This window comes from Enhydra lutris, unplaced genomic scaffold (genome assembly GCF_002288905.1).
Source record: "Enhydra lutris kenyoni isolate GAN:26980312 unplaced genomic scaffold, ASM228890v2 scaffoldscaffold43, whole genome shotgun sequence".
Classification (NCBI taxonomy): domain Eukaryota; kingdom Metazoa; phylum Chordata; class Mammalia; order Carnivora; family Mustelidae; genus Enhydra; species Enhydra lutris.
In genome coordinates, this window is record NW_019154127.1 from 10525224 (window position 1) to 10548078 (window position 22855).

The 22855-nt window shown below is 42.8% G+C and overlaps 1 protein-coding gene across 1 annotated transcript in view; it reads right to left on the bottom strand.

Annotated features, from left to right (window-relative positions):
• LOC111155672 (DS cell adhesion molecule) overlaps positions 1-22855 on the bottom strand; it is a 766750-nt gene that overhangs the window by 46180 nt on the left and 697715 nt on the right. Inside the window, exons 22-28 of the mRNA XM_022515961.1 lie at positions 15350-15503; positions 12836-12953; positions 11402-11565; positions 9637-9735; positions 6078-6266; positions 4541-4831; positions 1024-1200 (exon numbers count right to left, since the gene is read on the bottom strand). Of these exons, the coding sequence (XP_022371669.1) occupies positions 1024-1200; positions 4541-4831; positions 6078-6266; positions 9637-9735; positions 11402-11565; positions 12836-12953; positions 15350-15503 (1192 nt within the window). The remainder of the gene's footprint in view (positions 1-1023; positions 1201-4540; positions 4832-6077; positions 6267-9636; positions 9736-11401; positions 11566-12835; positions 12954-15349; positions 15504-22855) is intronic.

Sequence of the window (22855 nt, forward strand, 5' to 3'; positions counted from 1 at the left end):
TAGGGCCATGTAAAGAGAAATGCTTCTCCTAAGTGCCGACGGGAGAAAGTACCACCATGTTCTGCTGCTCTCACGATATGGCAGTGAACTGAAGTGTTTGCAGAAGATGTCAGTGTTTTCTGTGTGTATCAGTGATGTCTGGGGACATCCGAGATAAGTCCTGGGACTGGGTTCCCAGACTCATTCCTCAGGTACTACTTTTAGGAATATGTAGAATGCTGCATGATTCTAGTCCACACCGGACTAATTAAATAAGAACATCGTGTCCATGCATTTTATCAAAAAAGGGACTTGGTGGAATACTGTGACAGGTGAAAAGTGAAGGACTCAGAACCACTCTTCCTGACGGGGTTTCATGTTGGAAAGAGCTCGTTTTCCTCACATTGTGGTGCAACAGCAAGGAAGGGCTCTCAGCCAGAAGCTGGAAATAGCTTCATCACCGGGGACCTCACAGAGCTGGCCATGATAATAATGGTGCCTGCTCACAATAGTATTCGTCTGGCCAAGGTTCTTGTCTTCCATGATTTTTTTGTTGTTTGAGTGAAACTCTTACACTGGGCTTTCGCTCACATTTCTAATTTGGGAAAATGTGTGTTTTCTGCTTCACAATGCTTTACTAGAAGCCCTCAATTTCCTCTTCCTGGCAATAAAATAGTTCTCATTGCCACAGCAAATGTGATTGGTCTTTTTAAAGGACACCATAATTGATGGCCTTGCTGAGATAGCTGAGAAGACGAGCCGAGTTGAAAGACCCATGAGAAAATAATTTCCTTTGCCTATTGATGTCTATGGTTTAGGAAACGGGTGTGAGGCTGACTCTCTCTCAGTGTCTGACTGTGTTGGGTAGTAACATGGTGCAACTCTTCCCCTAGGGCTGTGGCCCTGCTGAAGGCATATCATAGAGTCAGGCCACTGGGAGACCCAGCCCGGAGAATAAAAGACCTTCTCCTGGGGAGTAGCTCCCGCCAGGCTGGCTGTCCAGAGAGAGCGGCACAAGCAGATGACCAGGCGGCCGCCACTCACCTCGCAGCCTCTTTAGCCTCTGCTCCCGCCTCCTCCTCCGCACCACCAGCAGGAGTACAAACAGCAACAAGACCCCCACCAGGATGCAGGAGATGGTCACAAGCATCTTGAGCCCCTCGTTGGTTGTCAGGCCTTCTTCACTTTGCACAACCGACTTAATGAGTGGAGGGATTGTACCTGAAAGCAGGGTCATGGTGTTAGATGACTATTAATGAAGACGGCATGGCGGAGGGTCTAGGGATGACGGTTACAAGAGGCACGCTGGGGGATCCAAGGGTGTCCAGGGTGATGAGAAATGAAAGGAGTTCTTTATCTAGGTCCTGGCTCATTGATTTACTTTCTCATGCCCCTCCTCTGCTCAACTTGCAACTTGCTCGACAAAACGTCAGATCAGGATTTGCACAAAGGGTGAAGCCCGTTTCTTTGAAAGGGACTTCGTTTTGCAATGTACTGCTGGGTGCAGGCACTTGAAAGCACAGTGTCCAGGCTGGGTGCTTAAAAAAGCCACATGCGTTTCCCTGAAATGGTCACCCGTAGTACAACTGCTTGAAAACCCGCACATCAAAGGAGGAACGATAGGTCTGGCCAGTGCACAGAAGTCTGCAGGGAGACTATACCATTTATACTGGCTTAAAGAAGCTTTGCATCCCTTTTGGTCTGGTGATTCACTTGCCTTTTTTCTACTTTAGAAACTCTCATTTTAGGGTTAAGAGCTGCAGACAACTTTTCAAAGAGGAAGCATCTGGGTCTACAAACAAGCTCCTTAGTGATCAGGTATTATTATACAGCATCCAGAGATTCAGATTATATAGAATTATCAGGAAACACCCAAGCAGACTGAACTCTGAGCTATCTGAAGCTGCTTTCTACGGTGGGCGCGGAGACTCAGACATACACCCGCACTATGCGGAGCGTGCATTCCGGCACCTTCCCTTATATGAGATGCTCCATCCCACTGTATTTTCCATGTGAAATAAGGGCCAAGAAGTCAGTGGTTCAGGAAAAACGATGCAAAAATAATGCAATTTCCATCTGAGCAAAAATGATCTTTATCCTGCACTTAGTAAGTAGAGCAGGGATAATAGAATCCCAGTCCCCTATGTTATCAGCCCAGGTCAGGAAAAGTGTTCTAACTGTGTCATATTTTTAGCTGGAAACCCACATCTGGGATGCTCAGAACCCACGTAGTGGGATGCAGGTTAAGTTGGTCTGCAAAACCAAGGCAGCACAGGGACATGTGCAAATGTTTGGCTAAGGAAGTGGCAGAAGAAAGAGTCAAATACAGACATGGAAGAATCTGAGATCCGACTGGTGTAGGTGTGAGGCTGTCAATGTTTGTTTCCCTCCAAATGAAAGGAAAATCTTCAGTCAGATATGACAAAAGAGATATTAAAGCTATATATCTATGAGATCAGTTTAAAGAAATCCATAATCCTTTTCAAGGATCAAAAAATACATATTTTTATTTCCTAGTGTAATAAAATTATTTCAGATTTCAGGAACTTAAATGTAGCTCACAGAACTTTTGCATGGTTAAAATCTAAGTTCATGGATAAAATGCAAACAGCATTTTTTTTTAAGAGGACAAGCATTTAAATTCTTCGGTGTGCTCTGTAAGTTTGGATCACATTTCAAATTCTTCATGTGAGTGGTTTCTAGTTAAAAGATTATCATGACCATGTCACCAGTGTGCACACTGGAGCCCAGCACTCTGGTATCTACAGATTATAGAGAAGCTCCGTGCCAGCGTGTGATTATTGTAAGTCAATTAATGTAAGCCAATAAGCTAAAGTAAGAACTATGCTTCCTGCCCAAATGTGTACCTGCTAGCAGAAGACTTTGGGGAACACTTAAATGCAAAGTAAAGAGTTTGGTAAGTCAAAGTCCTTTATTCTGTAAGGTCAAAGAATTAAACCATGTTGAAGAGAAAGCCAGTAGGAAGGGCTACTCTGCCTGCGGGTGGTGCTTTGGGATGGGACACTTTGAATGACATCACTTGTAACTGAAGGCTAGGAAATTAGACAGAGGGCACCCACAAAGAGCATTGGTTCTTGAGTAGTAGGTTTGCAATCCAGAAGCTGGGCAAGCCATTCCAGGGCCATGGGGGTGGAGTGCACTGCAGAGGCAGGACTCCAGGCTGGTGTCAACAATATCAAGAAAACTTCTACCTAAAGATCTTCCTACATGCAGGAGGTTGGAAATGCTGGAGGCCAGACAGGCTTCTGGCTGGGGAGGACTTCGTGGTGACATGGCCCTGGGCAGGAGATGTGGGGTGGGTTTCCAGTGTGCCAGAGCAGGAAGAACTTGTTCTGAGCCCTCCAGGAGAGTCCCAGAGAAAATGACCAAATGAGGATCCCAGTCTACATCACCTCATTAGCTTGAGGGTCCTTGGGTTCATGGACACTATCCTTGGGATAGTATAAACTGCACTCCCAGGAAGTGGGAGTTTGCTGGAGCTTTAATTAAGCAAGATCCCAAATACATACAAGCAGAGGAGGGAACCACTCTTTAGCTTGCCTACGGATGAATAAAGTAGGGTATTTGCTTGGATGCAGACTTTCTGGACCAAGCCATACAACACAGTGCTCTGACCTGGTCAGTGGAACAGGCCAGAAATCTTGGAGGGGTGGGGGATGCTAAGCCAGGATCTCCCAACATCCTGAAAAATCGTGGCAGGTCTTACCTTGTGATTGAACACCTAACTCAGTCACCACTTTACCCTGAGTGAAAGTCACTGCAAAGCTGTAGAAATCAGCACCAACATATAGTTGCTTAAGACTTTCTAAAGTTCCCTAACCCCCTAACAGTCAATGGCCCTCTATCTTTCAGCTTCACTGGGTTGGGCATTTGTGCAGATATCAATCAATGGCCTTGACACTAGTTGTAGAAAAAAAAAAGATAAAATTTCCTATTGCTTATTTTTGGTTGACTAAACAGCACAAGATACCTTGTCTGGTTTTCAGAAAGTCCAAGCAAATTGCACATGTGGTGGGGGAAGGGGCAGGACCCACACCAACATCCTATGATATTATATTACTTTCATCAGTGCCTGCATTTCTGCTCAGGGACTACCAGAAGCTCTGGTACCATGAAGACTGTTTCTGCCCATGCAGTCTAAAGGCTAAATGAGAGCAAAGACGGAGTTATGTGGGTTGGGATGTGGTGGGGAACGGGTGGGGAGAAAACAAAAGCAGTGTTAGCGCAGAGTCATTGACAACGCACAGAACCACGTGTTTGGTAAGGGAAGGTAAAGAATCCTTCAGCCCAAAGAGAAATCATTCCTGCACCACGATTCCCTAAGGAGATTCCCAGTGGCTCTCAGGGCCTTATTTCTGGAGCAGATCCAGGTCCCGTGAACACAGTGAACTAGGGAATCCCACAAGGAGCCCGCTGAATGGCTCTGAAGCCTAAAGGGATCTGTGGGCACTGGTCACTCTGTGCCCAGGATGAATGTTGAATGGGAAAGGGACTGTAAACACATGCATGTGTGGGAGGGCCACAAAGCCAGCCAGCTTACTGCCATCGTAGTTGAGCGTGGCGAAGTTGGCCTGCTTCTCCGCACAGCCAGCACTGTTGCACACCCTCATCTGCAGCTCGTACCACGTGGCTTCCTGCAGGTCGTACAGGATATAGGACTTGGAGAGAGAGGTCCGCTGAGCTGTGGTCCAGACCGTGGTCCCAAAGGGTCTGTATTCCAGTGTGAAGGAGGTGATTGGACAGCCGCCGTCATTCCAACCGATAAGGTTCAGCCTCACGCGTGTGGTGTTGATGCTGGCAAAGAGTTCTTGCTCCTTGGAGAACTGGGGTTCTGTGGGAGAATGCACAGTCATTCAGCTCATGGGACCAGCTCATGGGATACGGGAATGCTGGTCATCAGGGTTGTCATGCATTTCCTCTTGGCTGCTTTCCCCACCTGGGTGAGGAGCTCAGTTCAAGTCTGGGTCATAGACCAGTCCCAATTTGTCCACTATTTATAGGGACCTATGGACCAGTGGGCTGTCTCCAACTATAATAACCTAGGTATGAGAGGGAAAATTGGGTGGGTAGAGGTTATCATTATGCATGTCAGAGCTCCTAAAGAAAAATGCTATTTTCATATGTGTGTTTCCTTGAGTGATTCTGAAGGAACCGTACTATGTGCTGATATGACCTATTTCCACTCTTGTGTGGAGGGATGTGACTCAAGATAAGTCTAATTGGATTTCAGAAATTCCAACTGGTGTCTCTTGCGACCCAAGCACTTCTTACTCGAGCCCAGGGACCTAATGGATATATTTCTGCATAAATTAATCCCTCATACTCTGAACCCTTGTTGAATCTTAACCAAAACTCAGGTGCCAGATCCAAGTAACACCTTTGCCTTCCCATCTCTGGCTCTTTTGCTATCCAGTGTGGCCCTGTGCACCAGATGAGAGTCATATGTGAGGGGAAGCTCCAAAGACCCTCTCTTCACCGCCTCACCTAGACTTCTGTGCCACTGTACCCCTTCCCTTACTGGTGCCCCCAGACTAAAATGTCACTGCTGAGCACCATTTCTGCCCCCCACCCCGCACCACCCAGCAGTTTATCTCCTCAAAGATTAATGTTTCAGATTAAAAAACCAGCTCACATTAATGGTCAACAGTCTATCCCATTCCATTCCCACCTGAAAAGTGGGTCCTTGGAGACAATAGGACAGTTATGGATAGATGAAGCATGGGGTGACGGAGGGAGAAGCTCACACTAGAGGGTGTGAGGGTAAGGTGAGAGGGTAAATGATGTATTTCATGGTGACCCAGCCAGGGCAATTTATGTAGGCACCAAAACCCCTGGTTTGCAAATGACACTCTTCATTTTTACTGTAAATGGGATAATGAAGGAAGAGAACCATGTATATCCTCCGAGGACCAGCTATCTCTCTCATTACACTGCACACTCCAAACCCGTTTTGGGAATGACAAAGTTCAAACTCACAAACAAGCATGCAAATATATGACTCATTATCTGTGATTGCAATGCCCCATTCAGTTAGGGAAGCAGAGGAAATGCAGACAGCAAGCGGAAGGCATACGTACCTTTCCCCAACGTTTTCGCTTCTATGATTTCACTGATGCGTCCCGGTCCCACTCCATTTTGGGCAGTTAGAGTGAACTTATACCAAGTACCACACTTCAGATTTTCCAGGCGGTAAGAACGTTCACTTGGGCTGATTGGAAAACTTCCCCACTGTTCACTGTTATCCTCGGAGTACTGCAATATGTACCCTACAGAACACAAGAAATATTCAAAAGAATCTTATTTCCTTTCTACTAGGAGTTGGTGGATGTTGGCATTTTGTATGGGATGAGAGTTCTCAGCATTCATCCATCTCTGGAGGAAAACATCTGAAGACTCCCTGATGCCAAGAAGTCGGACCCAGGCTCGGAGGAGTGCTGTGATGGTGTTCTGATTAGCATTTAGGCCACGCCAGATACTACTATGGTGTATTGCTAATTGGTATGTTGAAAATAAAACTACTTTCTCCCCATTTCCTTTTAAAAGGTGTAGCAGGCAGCAGAGGATGGACACTAAGTCTCTAGAAATCTGCCCTCAGCCCACATGTGCCTGAATCTTTGGGTATCGACATGGTCTGAAGTGGCATTATTTTTAAGAGTACCAAAGCTCTGGAAAAGGGATATGTTGTCAAGTGGGTAGGAATCTCCTCAACCAGAGGCTACCCAGTCTGCAATCCCTAAGGGAACTGGCTTTAAATCCTGTAGACATACCAACATTTCTTTCTTTTATTTTAATTTTTTAAATTATTTATTTATTTATTTATTCTTTTCAGTGTTCCAGAATTCATTGTTTATGCACCACACCCAGTGCTCCATGCAATACGTGCCCTCCTTAATACCCACCACCAGGCTCACCCAGCCCCCCAACCCCTCCCCTCCAAAACCCTCAGTTCGCTACTGAGTCCACAGTCTCTCATGGCTCATCTACCCCTCCGATTTCCCCAAGTCACTTTTCCTCTCCATCTCCCCATGTCCTCCATGTTATTCCTTATGCTCCACAAATTAGCGAAACCATATGATAATGGACTCTCTCTGCTTGATTTATTTCACTCAGCATAACCTAATATTTCAACAGTCACCTGACTTCTCCTTAGTCTGAAAAATCCCTCCAAAAGTTCGATTCTGTACATGATAACTGTCACCTGTATTTCCATGATCTTGAACATCAAGTGTCCTTTTCTTGAGTGCTCACCAGGTGCCAGCTCTGTCCTTAGCCCGCTGCATTCATTACCTCACATAACCCCCTAGAAGATAGTGATTATTGTCCCCGTGGTGCAGAGCAAGACACTGAGATCCAGACAGGTGAGATGACCATTCAAGGGCCCTGTAAGTCAGTGAGAGTCAAACCCTACCTTCAGAATCTGAAGCCAGCTCTCCTGGCCCTTGTGATGACCAGGACATTCCTCCTTGTTATAGTCACCATTCCTGTTAACCCAGTCACTTCCTGGGAGGGGGAAAATAGGTCCAGTTTTCTCTGTCCCCATCTCCTCCATGTTCACACCCAGACAACCCAGGACCAGCCTGCCTGGTGCATGGCGTCCTCACCCTGGTGGACTGCTAGTATCCTTCTGGCCTTTGGGGCTATATTTTTTAAACACAGGTAAAGCGCTTCTCAGTTCCACACTACAGAGGCTTTTAAGCTCACACTGGCAACATCAAATGTTTTGCAGACCTCTCATATGGAGGTCACATGCCCTCAATTCTTCTGTGGTCAGGGTCTGGATCTTCCCTACTCTTTGCTCCTTCTCACCCCTCTGGCCCTTTGCTGCCTTGGGATCCCTCCTCCTTTCCAAACTTCATTTTCTATTTGAGTCTCCTTGATCTGTACCCCTTGAAGCTCCTGCAGTACCTGACAGGTGGGTGAGGGATCTGGGTACCCCATGCTCTTACTGTCATACCTGGGTTCCACTCCAGCTCTGTCCAAACCACCTCCCTGCTGCCCTGAACATCATGGGAAGAACACTTCCCTTCTGATTTCTTCTGACCAAATCACATCTGGGAAGTTCTTGTAACCCTTGGCAATAGGAGTTCCCATGCCAATGGCTTTGGCTACCACTGTGTTTCAGGGACTCCTTGTTGTCTTTCCTTGGAAACTCTTCATTACTAAAATGGCTTCACCTTCAAGACCTTCTGTTCTGACACTTCCAGCACCACCTTTCCCAGGCTCTCACACTTACAGAACCCAAACTCTAGTTGAGCCTTGAATTCCAGAGTCCATTGAACTCTTGCCTCAATGCCCCATTTTTCTTTTCCATAACAATGTTCTCTAATCAGTCTAGAACCTTCTGTAGACCATTTCCACAAGGAGCCTATTTTCACACACTACTCTAATTCTAGCCACATTTTTTTCTGCCAGTTAGCAGCTCCGGTAAACAGCAATCCAGTCTTCCTCCCAGGTGCCCAGCCCCACTTGACAGTGTCATGAGACTGTGAAATTGTGACCACCACAATTTGGGCTATTTATACACAGCTGGGGCCTCACTCCCTCTTGACAATGGCTTTGTTGGTCTATTAATGACTCCCTGTGCATTTTACATGGTAGCTGTTACAAATCTTCCCCCACACTCCTCAAACCTACAAACACAACCTCTCATCCCCAATCAGACAACTATTTAAAAAAAATAAATTCACTGTTTTCTTTAAAAAAAAAAAAGAAGGAAGATCCTCCCCTTTACTCAGACTGATAAATGTTTAACAACTGGCTATACAAAAAAAAAAATTAGAGCCTGGACTAGTATCATTTCTCATTTTGGGGGCATGTAACTATCCCCACCTTGTGTGTGTCACTGGGTATAAGGGGAGAAAGAGATAAGACAGCTTGCTTTCGTGAGCTATAAGGAGTTAGCTCTAGCACACTACTGGCTTCACCCTGAAATGATCCCCTAATTCCAGTTGTCTGCTCAACCTCCCCACTCAGAAGAAGGGATGTCCTCTGCTTTTGGAAGTCCCCTCCCATGTGCTCTAGGACCAGCCCCCCACTCCTGTGCAATTTTGGTATGTTCCTCTGGGTTCTCTTCTTTCCCTGTGGCCACAGCTAGCTCAGAATGATGTTTCTCCAACTCTACATAGGCTAGGAGTTTCACACTATATTCTTTTCTGCTATGGACTAAATGTAAAACTTGGTGCAAATAGAACATTTCCTGCCTAAACTCTAGGTTCCCCATCTTTTTGTGCTTTATAAATGAGAAAAATAACTGTTTAATTAGTAATTAAATTATATTAGTAGTTACTAATTACTTGAATGAATGATTGAATACAGGGGTGAATGAATGATGGAGTACTGACAACATGGGGAAGAAACAGTATGCAGAATCTTGGGGGATAGATTACCAAATTCCTTCTTTTCTGCCTTTGTTAATCTTTCACTCAGATTGGAGGAACAATGGTAATTTTGTGAATGAGATGCCTTGGATGAATGATAGGTTTCAGTAAATACCATAAAAATAGATGTGTGGCTTGCAGTTTAAGTAGTGGGGAATTAATTATAATGAACACATAACAATTATTTGGTGGAGATGTGTCACTTATTAGCCTGGGGGTAGTGACAGTCAAGTACTGTGGGCAAGGTATTGCTCATTACCTCTGATGGAACTGCCCCCATTGTCTCCAGGAAGCCACGAGAGTGTAATGGAAGAAGATGTCGTTTTGGAGACTGTAAGTCGAGGCTGATCGGGTGGAACTGGATAGGAAACAGTTTTTAGAAAACAAGAATTAGTTTTTCACATCTTTAATCTGCTTTAACAGCCATTTACCAAATCATTTTTAACAGCCATTTATTAAATAAGTGTTTTAGGTTGCCAAAATATGCAATTCACTTCTGTCAAAATGTCTCTCTATTTAGTTGATGTCCTTGGTTAAAGAGATAGAGCAGAGTGAATCTATTATTTAATGAAAATTCAACCACATTTCTACTTGGATTTATATCTAACTCATTTCCTCACTGATCCCTTTAATTTCTGAGTCGTTCATCACTGATTGAAATCTTCTTTAAACTTACTAAGGATGCTTGCATTACTCTGAATTTCAGCCATGATCCAAGTGAGAAAGATAAATGGCATCCACTTAGCTGTTCTGTTCCCAGGGATGTGACAGGGGAAGGAGGAGTGGGGGAGAGGAGATTGGGTGAAGGAAGAGTAGGGGAGGGAGGGGAGAAGGGGAGAGTGGCTAGTGCGAAAAAGAATTGCAAAAATTTCCACTTTTTTTAGCTACTCCCCCAAGATGCAACACACGCACACACACACACACACACACACACACACACACACTCAGCTCTGGAAGTCAAAGGTGTGCCATTGAGGGGCTGTCCATGAACTTGCACACTTGTACAAGGTTTGAAGAGTACATGCTTCCTACCAGTGGGCCTCAATATTAGCTTGGATCAGCACTAAGGACAGAAACATTGAAGAAATGCATAATCACGTTATGCAAATTATACAGAAATTTCCCGTAAAATGTCCATCTCTTTTTCATTGAGAGAGGCCCATATGTATTAACCCAAAAGTATGAAAACCTGACCTGTCTATTTAGATTCACGATATCACGTCAATCTTCTGAAAAACCACGGAATTCTGTCGACTCCAATTTACTTGAAATTTCAGATCAATTCTGCATTATTATCTTTTTAAATATAGTTGTTCTCCTGTTACCCTCCACTGAGGACAACCTGATTTTATTTTTACTCACTGTGATTTATTAATGTGGCAGCACTTAAATCCAAAGAAGCACACCCTTTGGTTTTTCTACTAATAAAATATCACTCTTCACCCAAACCTGAACCCAGTCAGTGGCCATTTGGGATTTTACACATGACTTTAATTTAACTATCTTGAATTTGTCACATAAATTTTGTATTTGATGTCAAGAAAAACCACATATGGTGTATTAAAGACCCAACTAAATATTAGGGCAATATTCTTAGAGTTTCAGTTGGAGACTTTTTAATGTACATTGTATATAAAAGTTTAGTTAATTAGCAGATAAAAGACCTCAATTCAGACTTATTTTTTGTTTGTGTTTTCTGGGTTCCCCTTACACATACATAGAATAAACCATGCAATTAGCAGAAGTTATCAAGAACTTTCTCAGTGATGCACGCATCAAGAAAAATGAGACCAGGCTCTCTATATGCAAAACTGTAAATAGTGTTATCTTTGGGATTATAAATGTTTTTATTTTCTTTGATTTGCTGCAGTACATTTTCCAAGATGAACAAGCATATCTTATCGCAATATGAAAATAGCAATTAGCTCTTTAGAAAGGCTGATCTTTAAGTTTGTTCAATTTTACTCTTTGCATATAGGCGTACATATAAAAATATCACTTAAAAGAGCCTTCAAACTCTGTACCTTGCACTTGCAAATTTAAAATAATTTCATCTGATCCCCAGTTGTTATTGGCAATGCAGCTGTAGTAGCCAGAGTCCTCCGCCTTCACGGTGCGGATGACAAAGCTGCCGTTGCTGAAGACGCTCCTCCGCCCATCAATCGTTACTAGGCTGGGTGTCCCGTTACTACCTCACAGGAAGAAAAGGGCACAGATTAAAGAAATTACAATCCAAATTAGCTGAGGCTGGGGAAAAGCATGAAGACTCTCTCTGAGGTCAACCGCACACTTGGAACGAAATTGCGATGACATGACAAAAACAATCAAGTAGCTGGATTTCGTTCTTTGCAGAGCGTGCTCTGCGGAGGTCAGACCTGTGAGGGGGCTTGGGTTCTGCCTCTCCTCCCTCCACCATGCAGGCACCAGCCACCTCCTCTTGGGAATTCCTTCTGGGGCAGAAATGCCATTTTTAACCACTCACCTAGGGACAACTAAATGTGGGGGTCGCTTGTGGACTTGCTTACATTTATAGTTGTTAATGATTTTGACCCCCAAAAAAGTGAACTGTGGTCTCTCAAGAGGGTGATGGCGTTGGTCCTACAATACAAAGAATTCCCTTGCCATTATAACCGCTGCCATGGTGGCTGCTGTCCAGCCATCCCCATGTCAGGCAGAATGCCTCTTTACCCTGGGAGCTTATTTATTTCCTTGGATTAACTGATTTTAAAGGACGAGAAAAGTGGTCCCTGGACCAAGGCCATTATTTCAATAGTTTATGTCTTTTAAGTGCTTTTGATTAAAATAGGCACTCTTCTGAATCCATTTTATATCAAATCTCCATGCTCATTAGTGAATTGCCAGCTCTTTATTTATATCCTAATTTCGTTCTCCGAACATAGAGAAAGCACTTAGAAAAGTTACAGGATAGAATACATCTCACCCACTTTCTGCCTCCTTTCTCGACTGCTATTATATTAATAATTACTACTGAGTATGGAAAACCAGATTTTATATTAGCTAAGTCCTAATGCATTCTGTCTCTTAAAGTCATTTCTCAGAGCATTTGAGGTAGGGTTGGTTGAACCATCATGTTGGAAGGAGAAAGACAGGTGCAGGTTTCCTATGATGTCCGCATGTCCATCTCAGTTATACAGGAAATTTACATGAAAAAGTGCAGAGATTATAGGTTGGTTAAACTATTTTCCCTGCAAGCATTCTGTTGTGAATTAAAGGTTCTGAATGTATGGAAGACAGACACAACACACCAGAACCCTTTTAGCACTAACTCCAAGATCCCATACCCCTACCTCACCGCCTCTCCCATCTCAGAAGAGTTGGTGTTTCCTGGAATTTTCATGAGTGGAAATGAATACAACATTAGACACCAGACCCAACCTAGTATATCTGATGTAATCTCTTAGAGTTTCACGAAAGGCATACATTAGGTTACTGGTTACCTGTCTTTCATCCATTTTACTGCAGGAGAAGGGTCCCCAACAGCTTTACAAGGCAAGGCGATGTCCTTCATCCACGGGGTGGTCACTGTGCCGCTGAAGGTCAGGATTCGTGCTGGAGCTGGAGCACCAAACACAGCAGAAGCCCCGTCATGCCACAGCCGCATCGACACAAAAGCCAAAATGACCCTCCCCTGTATAGGGACACCCCCCCCCCAAAGGGTGAATGCAACACAGCCAATTAATGACACACCTGCCAACACTCCTCTTTTGTGTCAGGATGTGTATAAGGGATTTTTCTAGTAAGAACACACAAATAGCTGGGAATCCCTATGGCAGCATTTCCCCCCTCCCTTGACTAAACATGAAGAGCCCAAATTAAATATCTGCATCTTCATACACCCAGCAGCCCCAAGCTGTGTCTTCTACGAGCCCAGTTGTTTGTTGAGCCCTTTATTAAACAACTTATCTCAACACCAAGAACTGCCTGTTAAAATGCACTTTTAATATCGGAAAGAATAGACCATTCAAGGCATAAAGTGCTAAAAGAAGGATGAGTAACACGGAACAACTTCTCTTTATCATTTTGTGGTATGCTCCTGACTTTATTGTGTCAGCCTGATCTTCAGCACGGACGTTAAGGAAAATAAATGCTTTCTAAGCAGCTTTTCTTGAACAACAACTGTTTGCTTGGGACGGTGATTCAGAGGCTCCTATGGGAGCATTGGCCAGAGGCATCTGGCACCAGCATAGTCCCAAAGTAGCAGGAGTAGAGAGGAAAAAGCCCAGGTGGACCTATATCAGCAGGGGCTTTCTTGAAGACTGAGGAGCCCTGCACTGAGAGGTTCTTAGCAATACCTTCCTGAGGGAGACATAGAAGCTGACACCAAGACCCCAGCCTTCCAGAGGCAAAACAACGTGCCCCATCTTTGCCACGCATTGGGATACTGTCTTCTGGGAAGCTCCCTCTAGAAGCTCAGCCAGGCCAGAGGAACAGTCACTGAAACCACTTATGAAAGGTGGCCCCAATCTGATTCTGGAGCCATAAGGATGGGACCAGTGTTGGGACCCTGAATCATCAGACCCCCGAGGGTTTGGACTGGCCAGTGGTCATTGATGGAGCCAAGTCTTTACAGAGGCATCCTGACCTAGAACACAAGCCTTGGTCATTAAGGTCTACCACACAACTCCTATTTTTGTTGTTCTGAGTACGTTGGGCCAGAGCTGAGACAGAGATGAAATGCCATTGGTCTCAGAAGCTGGGTCCTTTTTACACAGCAAGCGTCACCGCAGGCTCTTCCTTCTCGGACCAGGGTCTTCAGAGATGGTTCATGGATGGCAAAGACCACATTTTCAGTTACTGACCTTCTGATTTCTCATCATAACAAAAATACCCTGGCCAGGGAGCATCAGATTTCTGCCATTGGTGGTTTGGCATCTTCCATTTCAGACCCTTCAGACCATCCTTTTATAGGATGAGGAACGTCTTTGCTACAAAACTGAGATGATTAGGAAACCCAGCTAGGGTTAGGGGCTTCCAAGCTTTTAGACATCTCCCCCTTCCTACACACTGAATCCCAGAAGCTACGCGCATGGTGGGTTGTATGTGAGTGAAATGTATTTACTTTCTATCTGCAATAGTATTCAAAATGGGGCAGCATTCTCTTTTTCCCCCTCGCTATTTTATTCTGTCTTTTTCTTAGCTATCACATTAATAAGAATGTCATTAAGAGTTCTTAAAAGTAAAACTGGAATCTTGGAATGTTCTCTTACATTCTCTTTTAGACACCTAGCAGGCTTGTTAGTAATAAATTGCCAGTGTGGTGTATTCCAAAATCAGGGGGCATCTCCTGCTGGCCTAGAATTGTGAGGTTAGTACACTTATTCATGAAAACTGCTAATTTAGTGGTACCCTAAACGCCGAGTGGTAGCAATTATCAGAAATAGAATAAGAATATTCTGTGCCTATATGTGCTTTTTAGGACCAGTATAACACCTCAACGTGCAGATTCTTTATTGGTTTTTAGGAACTTTTATTCTTTAGTGACTCTGACTTCCCGCTGTTAATTAAGGCCTTTATGTATAGTGTTCTATCAATAGAAGAAGAAGTAAATATTTTATTATATTTATAAATTTCCAAATACCACATTTTCTGCTTTAGAAGTTTGATGCTTGCTTTTGATGTAAGAAGGACTTCCTTGGGAAGTTGCTATGTAGTGATTTTCACCTACCCAAGGGGTGAGGATAGGCTCATTTCCCTTATTTTCCTTAAGATGCTCTGAGTTGTAAACCACCCACCCTTAGCACTGTGTTCACTTCTAGGAGGATTCTCTTCTGATTTGCACAAGAGCCCAGTGCCAGCTAGCAGCAACCTTATTTCTTAAGCTGAAACATGATAGCACGTGTTCTGATTTTCTGGTGATTTTTAGGGCATCATAAGCTTTATTTCTGGTAGAGGAGGGATTTAAAAACAGTCCAATGAGAGTGGGAAATGAGGTCTTTCCTACAGTGGCGCACCTTTAGCTAATGGCTCCACCATGATGATTTCACTGCTGTTGCCTCTCCCAGCTGAAGTCACGGCTACCACCCAGACACTGTACTGACGGTTCCGACTCAGGTTGGGAATTCTGTAGGAAAATGAGTCAGGAGAGGCTTCAAACTCGCTGATCACCTGTGAGAGGAGACATAAATGTTCCCACATTCAAGGAGGCAAATGGCACACGTGGATTTCCTAAAGGCACAGTTATTAATATGTTATCTATCATAAGAAACAAAAGCCGCGGCTAATCCTTTTCTAAAAGGCTGGGATATAAGATATCAATAGACATGTAGAGAGCTTACGTTTCTCCATGCAGCAGCTTTCACAGCTACCAAGGAGAGATTTAAGCCCTGAAATTATGGGTTATGGCACATCTGTTTTATGCTGAGATAGAGTAATGAAAACAGATTTACCTTCCTACCCAAAACAACCTAAGAGCACTCAAGAGTATATGAAACCAGTCTCAAAGCCATTGCACATCAGGTAATGAAGAACAGAGCTCTCTGAAATATGGGAAACAAAGGAAGTGAGCCTACAATTGCGGGTTTTACATTTTGTGAGAGTCTCCAGGCCATGGCACAGAGAGGGAGCCCAGGAGGAGCCCAGAGGCTTCCCTGAGTTGAGAATTTACACCTGAGAGACTGGGAAGAAGCTGGAACTCAGAGGACAGAGCTACATGGAGAGAGAACTTCGGGGATTGGAAGAGGGTCCCACATGGGTATTCAGCAGAGCAGATCTGTGCAGGTATGAGAGGAAACTACCAGAGACTAGAGAAAGAACTACCTGAACAGATTGGAGGTCACAGTGCCCAGCATTTACACAGGGCTGGGAATAGTGCCTGTTCCACCAGGCACATTGGGAGACCTCAAGTTTCACTGGGCATTGGATACAATGCATCAGGGTCTTACCTTGGTGGTGGGGAATAGTTAGGCCTAGACTGAACACCACACTGGTACTGCCTAACAAATATTAAAAGCAAAATGCATATAGATGAAATTGTCATAAAGTAACTTAACTGCGTCTCAGACCAAAAGTCAGAATATTTACAGCAGTAAAAATATCCAGTACTCAATAAGGAAAAATTCATAATGTTTGACATCCAATAAAAATTTTCCAATATGAATGACCCAAATACCCATCAATTGATGAGGGATAAACAAAATGTGTGTTGTATCCATGCCAAAGACTATTATTCAACGATAGAAAGAAGTGAAGTACTAATACATGTTAACTTGGATAAATCTTAAAAATATTATACTATTGGACAAAGAAGATGTGGTATATATCCAAAGAAATGAAATCTTGCCATTTGCAACGACGTGGGTGGAACAAAAGGGTTTTATGGTGAGTGAAATAAGTCAATCAGAGAAAGACAATTATCATATGATCTCTCTGATATCAGGAATTTGAGTGGTATGGTGGGGGGTTGTGGGGGTAGGGAAGGAAAAAATGAAATGAGACGGGATTGGGAGGGAGACAAACCATTAGAGACTCTTAACCTCACAAAACAAACTGGGGGTTGGGGGGGGGGGGGGGGGGTGGGGATAGGGCGGTTGGGTTATGGACATTGGGGAGGGTATGTGCTATGGTGAGTGCTGTGAAGTGTGTAAACTTGGCGAGTCACAGACCTGTACCCCTGGGGATAAAAATATATTATATGTTTATAAAAAAAAATAAAATTAAAAAAATAAAAAAATAAAAAAAATTATACTAAGTGGAAGAAGCCAATCACATATATAACATACTTTTCATTCCCTTTTAATGAAATTTCCAGAATAGGCAAATCTAGGGAGACAGAGAGTAGACTAGTGATTGCCAGGGCAGGGTAGGTTTTGGACAGAATGTGGAATGATTGCTATGGGGTATAAAATTTCTTTCTGGGATGATGGTGAATGTACTAAAATTAGATAATGGTGGGTAATTCTGTGAATATACTAAAAGCCACTGAATTACACACTTTTAAAGGATGACTTTTATGGTATGTGAATATTTCAAAAAAGCTGTTAGAAAAAAAATCAGGAATGCAAAAAAAAAGAAAACCATAGAGAAACATTTCTTTCATAAAGAAAATATAATTTAATCCTCACTGACCTATTATTGACACAGATATTAAATTTAGCAGAAATGGGCATTATAACAGTTTCTACAATCGTATTACAGCTGTATTTTAACTATAGATAATTAAGAATTTAAATAGATACATGAATGATAAAAAAATACCCAAGTCAAACTTGAAATGGGTTTACAATATGTTAAATGCAAGATACACTGGATTAGATTAATAGTAGATTAGATTTTCAGAAAAAAGTCAGTGAACTTGTAGATATATCAATATATTTAAAAAAAACAGAAAAAAGAGGGTAAACACTTCACAAAATATCGTGAGCTATGGGACATCATTGAGCAGCATAACACACATAGCACACATAATTAGAATCTCTAAAAGAGGGAAGGGAGGCACAACAGAAAAATGCTTGATGGAACAGAGGCTGAAGTTTTTCCAAATTTGATGAAAACTATAAACACAGAAAGCCAAGAATATCAATGAACTCCAGACACAAAAATATGAAGAAAACCATACCAAGACGTAATCAAATTACTCAAAACCAGTGATAGAATATCTTAAAAGTAGTCAGAGAAAGGATATGTTTATGTGAAGGAACAAAAATAAAAATATCAGCAGACTTCCTGTCAAAAATAATCCAAATGTTTCCTGTCTTGCTAATTTTGGCCATTCTAACTGGTGTAAGGTGATATCTCAATGTGGTTTTAATCTGAATCTCCCTGATGGCTAGTGATGATGAACATTTTTTTCATGTGTCTGATAGCCATTTGTATGTCTTCACTGGAGAAGTGTCTGTTCATGTCCTCTGCCCATTTTTTGACATGATTATCTGTTTTGTGTGTGTTGAGTTTGAGAAGTTCTTTATAGATCCTGGATATCAGCCTTTTGTCTGTACTGTCATTTGCAAATATCTTCTCCCATTCCGTGGGTTGCCTCCTTATTTTGTTGACTGTTTCCATTGCTGTGAAGCTTTTGATCTTGATGAAGTCCCAAAAGTTCATTTTTGCTTTTGTTTCCTTTGTCTTTGGAGACATATCTTGAAAGAAGTTGCTGGCCAAAATTAGCAAGACAGGAAACAACGTGTGTTGGAGAGGATGTGAAGAAAGGGGAACCCTCTTATACTGTTGGTGGGAATGCAAGTTGGTGCAGCCACTTTGGAAAACAGTGTGGAGATTCCTTAAGAAATTAAAAATAGAGCTTCCCTATGACCTTGCAATTGCACTACTGAGTATTTACCCCAAAGATACAGATGTAGGGAAAAGAAGGGCCATCTGTACCCCAATGCTTATAGCAGCAATGGCCACATTCGCCAAACTGTGGAAAGAACCAATGTTTATAGCAGCAATGGCCACGGTTGCCAAACTGTGGAAAGAACCAAGATGCCCTTCAACGGACGAATGGATAAGGAAGATGTGGTCCATATACACTATGGAGTATTATGCCTCCATCAGAAAGGATGAATACCCAAATTTTGTAGCAACATGGATGGGACTGGAAGAGATTATGCTGAGTGAAATAAGTCAAGCAGAGAGTGTCAATTATCATATGGTTTCACTTATTTGTGGAGCATAACAAATGGCATGGAGGACATGGGGAGATGGAGAGGAGAAGGGAGTTGAGGGAAATTGGAAGGGGAGGTGAACCATGAGAGACTATGGACTCTGAAAAACAATCTGAGGGTTTTGAAGGGGCAGGGGGTGGGAGGTTGGGGGATCCAGGTGGTGGGTATTATGGGGGCACATATTGCATGGAGCACTGGGTGTGGTGCATAAGTGATGAATTCTGTTACGCTGAAAAAGAAATCCAAATGCTAATGAATGTTTCCCCAAAATTTGTACACTGAAACCTCATCCCCAAGGTGATGGTATTAGGAGGTGAGGTCCTTGGGAGGTAATTAGGTCATGGGATTAGCACCCTTATAAAAGAGACCCCTGAGAGTTCCCTTGCCCCCTTCCACCATGTGAGAACACAATGAGAAATCTGCAGTGCAGAAGAAGTCCTTCACCATAACCCCACCATGATGGCAACATGATCTCAGATATCCAGCCCTTAGAACTGTGAGAAATAAATCTCTGTTATTTATGAGCCACCCAATCTATGGTACTTTTGTTATAGCAGTCTGAGCCAACTAAGACACCAAGGAAGAAGACAGTGGAACAGCATTTTTAAAGCATTGAAAGGAAAAAAAAAGTCAACCTAGAATTCTACACCCAACAAACAAATATTTTAAAACTAAAGAGAAATAATAAAGACTTCTTTAAAATTCTAAAAAGCTTAAAGAATTTATCATCAGTAGACATACACTATAAGAAATGTTAAAGAAAGTTCTTCAGTCAGAAGGGAAATAATACCAGATTGAGATATCAATGTACACAAAGGGATGTACCAGAAGTGGTAACTGTATAGGAAAACGTATGATTTTTTCTTACTATCTAAAGCTCATTAACTATCATATGGTTTCACTTATTTGTGGAGCATAACAAATAGCATGGAGGACAAGGGGAGTTAGAGAGGAGAAGGGAGTTGGGGGAAATTGGAAGGGGAGGTGAACCATGAGAGACTATGGACTCTGAAAAACAATCTGAGGGTTTTGAAGGGGCGGGGGTGGGAGGTTGGGGGAACCAGGTGGTGGGTATTAGAGAGGGCACGGATTGCATGGAGCACTTGGTGTGGTGCAAAAACAATGAATACTGTTATGCTGAAAAAAAAAGATCATTGATAATCAAAAGATCATGATGTAGTGTGGGGTTTGTAACATAAAAGTAAAATGTATGATAACAATTGTGCAAATATTGAGATGGAAAAAAAAACAGAGGCACACTGTTATAAGGTCCTTATATATGCAGTGTATAATATCACTAGAAAGTAGAAAGTGATAAGTTAAATGTATATGCTTTAATCCTAAAGGAATCAAGGAAATTACAAAATAAAGAAGAAAATAAATCTGAGCCAGCCAAATAAACAAAATGGAATTATAAAAAAGTGTTCAATTAATTCAAAGGAGGCAAAAAAGCAGAAAGAAAACAAATAGGATAATACAAAACCAAATGGGAAGATTATAGATTTAAACTTATATCAATATATCAATAATTATATTAAGGGTAAATGATCTAAAAATCCTAATGGATAGCAGCGATTGTAAGAATGGATATAAAAGTAATACACAACTATATCCTGCCTACAATAAATCTTTTTCAAATATTTCTCAGATATTTCAAATACTGCTGCCAATGCTGAATTGTGTTCATGTCTTAGTATTTTTTGGAAGGTATAATACACAAGGGATGAAATTGGACATTTAGCTAAGATTTCTAAGTGAAGTATAGACATTAACAACTGTGGTTCCTCCTGACAGCTTATGGTAAAATGCAAAAAGTGAGAAATGAATTGAAGAAGAAATTGTTAAGTAAAGAGGAACCAGAACTTAAAGATTTGGGAAATTCTTAGCCTATCTATCACAAAAAGAGGAGAAAGTGTGTTGCAGATGAGAACATTAAGGGTGTGGACCAGCAGCCATGTGAGAAGGAGATTGGCGCGGGTGTGAGCCCTGGACTGAATGAGCTAAGGCCCAGGAACACTGCCAGTTTGCACTGAGATGGGATAGAGTTAAAGAGAGTTGTCCAGTTCTTCGGTTCTACAGGCTAGGATGATTGAGCCATTTGGCCCTGAACTTGTGCTGTTCTTTCAGAAAAGGGAAGAATGCCTCTGAAGGATATTAAGAGATCATCTGGGTCACTGCCTTGGTTTCAACAGGCCAGAGAGTCTCCATCTGAAGCCTTGAGGATAGGACTTCCCAGAGCTGAGCTGGGGAGACCCCTGCCTGAAAGAGCCCTGGGGGTTCTACTCTGGCTTACAGAACTACAAAATGGACAAAGCCTCTGTAGAGAGCTGAAGTGTGGGCACAGCCCCACTGAGTATTCAGGGAGGCATTATAATCCCCAGAGGTCTTGAGGGTAGAGCATTGAACTGAAGAGGATTATTCCTTTGCCTTAAGATCTAGTGGGGTAAATACCCAGTAGTGCAATTGCAGGGTCATAGGGAAGCTCTCTGTACCCCAATGTTTATAGCAGCAATGGCCACAGTCGCCAAACTGTGGGAAGAACCAAGATGCCCTTCAACAGACGAATGGATAAGGAAGATGTGGTCCATATACACTATGGAGTATTATGCCTCCATCAGAAAGGATGAATACCCAAATTTTGTAGCAACATGGACAAGACTGGAAGAGATTATGCTGAGTGAAATAAGTCAAGCAGAGAGAGTCAACTATCATATGGTTTCACTTATTTGTGGAGCATAACAAATAGCATGGAGGACAAGGGGAGATGGAGAGAAGGGAGTTGAGGGAAATTGGAAGGGGAGGTGAACCATGAGAGACTATGGACTCTGAAAAACAACCTGAGGGTTTTGAAGGGGCGGGGGTGGGAGGTTGGGGGAGCCAGGTGGTGGGTATTAAGGAGGGCACGTATTGCATGGAGCACTGGGTGTGGTGCAAAAACAATGAATACTGTTCCGCTGCAAAGAAATTAAAAAAAAAAAAAAAGATCTAGTGGGGTTTGCACTGTGAAGTTTTGAACTTACATGGGAACTCAATCCTTCCTTCTTTCCTATTTCTTCCTTATGGAATGGGAATATCTACCTTATATGTGTCCTACCGTTATATTTTGGAAGCATATAACTTTTGTGGTTTCACATGTTCACAGCTGGAGAGGATTTTGCCTCTGGATGAATGTACCTGCAATCTGACCCATACCTGATTCAGCTGGTAGGTAGGTAAGACTTCGGGCTTTACAGTAGCTTCTGGGATGAGTTAACACTTATGGGGCTCTTGGGATGGAATGAGTATTTTGTACTTGAGAAGGACATGGTCTTTGTGGGGCCAGGGGGAGAAAGGACAGAACGTCTGTGTCCCCCCAAATCTGTATGTTGAAATCCTAACTCCAATATGATGATACTAGGAACTAGGTCATGAGTGTGCAGCCCTCATGAATGGGATTTATGCCCTTATAAAGAGACGAAGGGCCCTTATAAAGAGAGGTCGGTCTCTCTCTCTCTCTCTCTCTCTCTTTGCCATGTGAAGATACAATGAAAACCCAGGTAAAAGGCCCACACCAGACACTGGATCTGAGGGTGCCTTGATCTTGGACCTCTTGGCCTCTTGAACTATGAGAAATAAAGACCTGTTGTTTATGCCACCCCATGTGGTATTTTGTTAACAAAGTGGACCCAGGCAAGAAAACTAAGGTGCAGAGTAAATGACTCACTGCAGTCAGAGTGGCAGACAGGTGGACAGAGGCTCGAGCTCAGTGCCTCTGGTCTGAGTCCATGCTGCCATTACAAGCAACCAAACACACAAAGGGCTTACTCTGACCCTTGCAAGCTGTTAAGTAGACCTCACGTAGGTCAGTAGGCTTCGTGA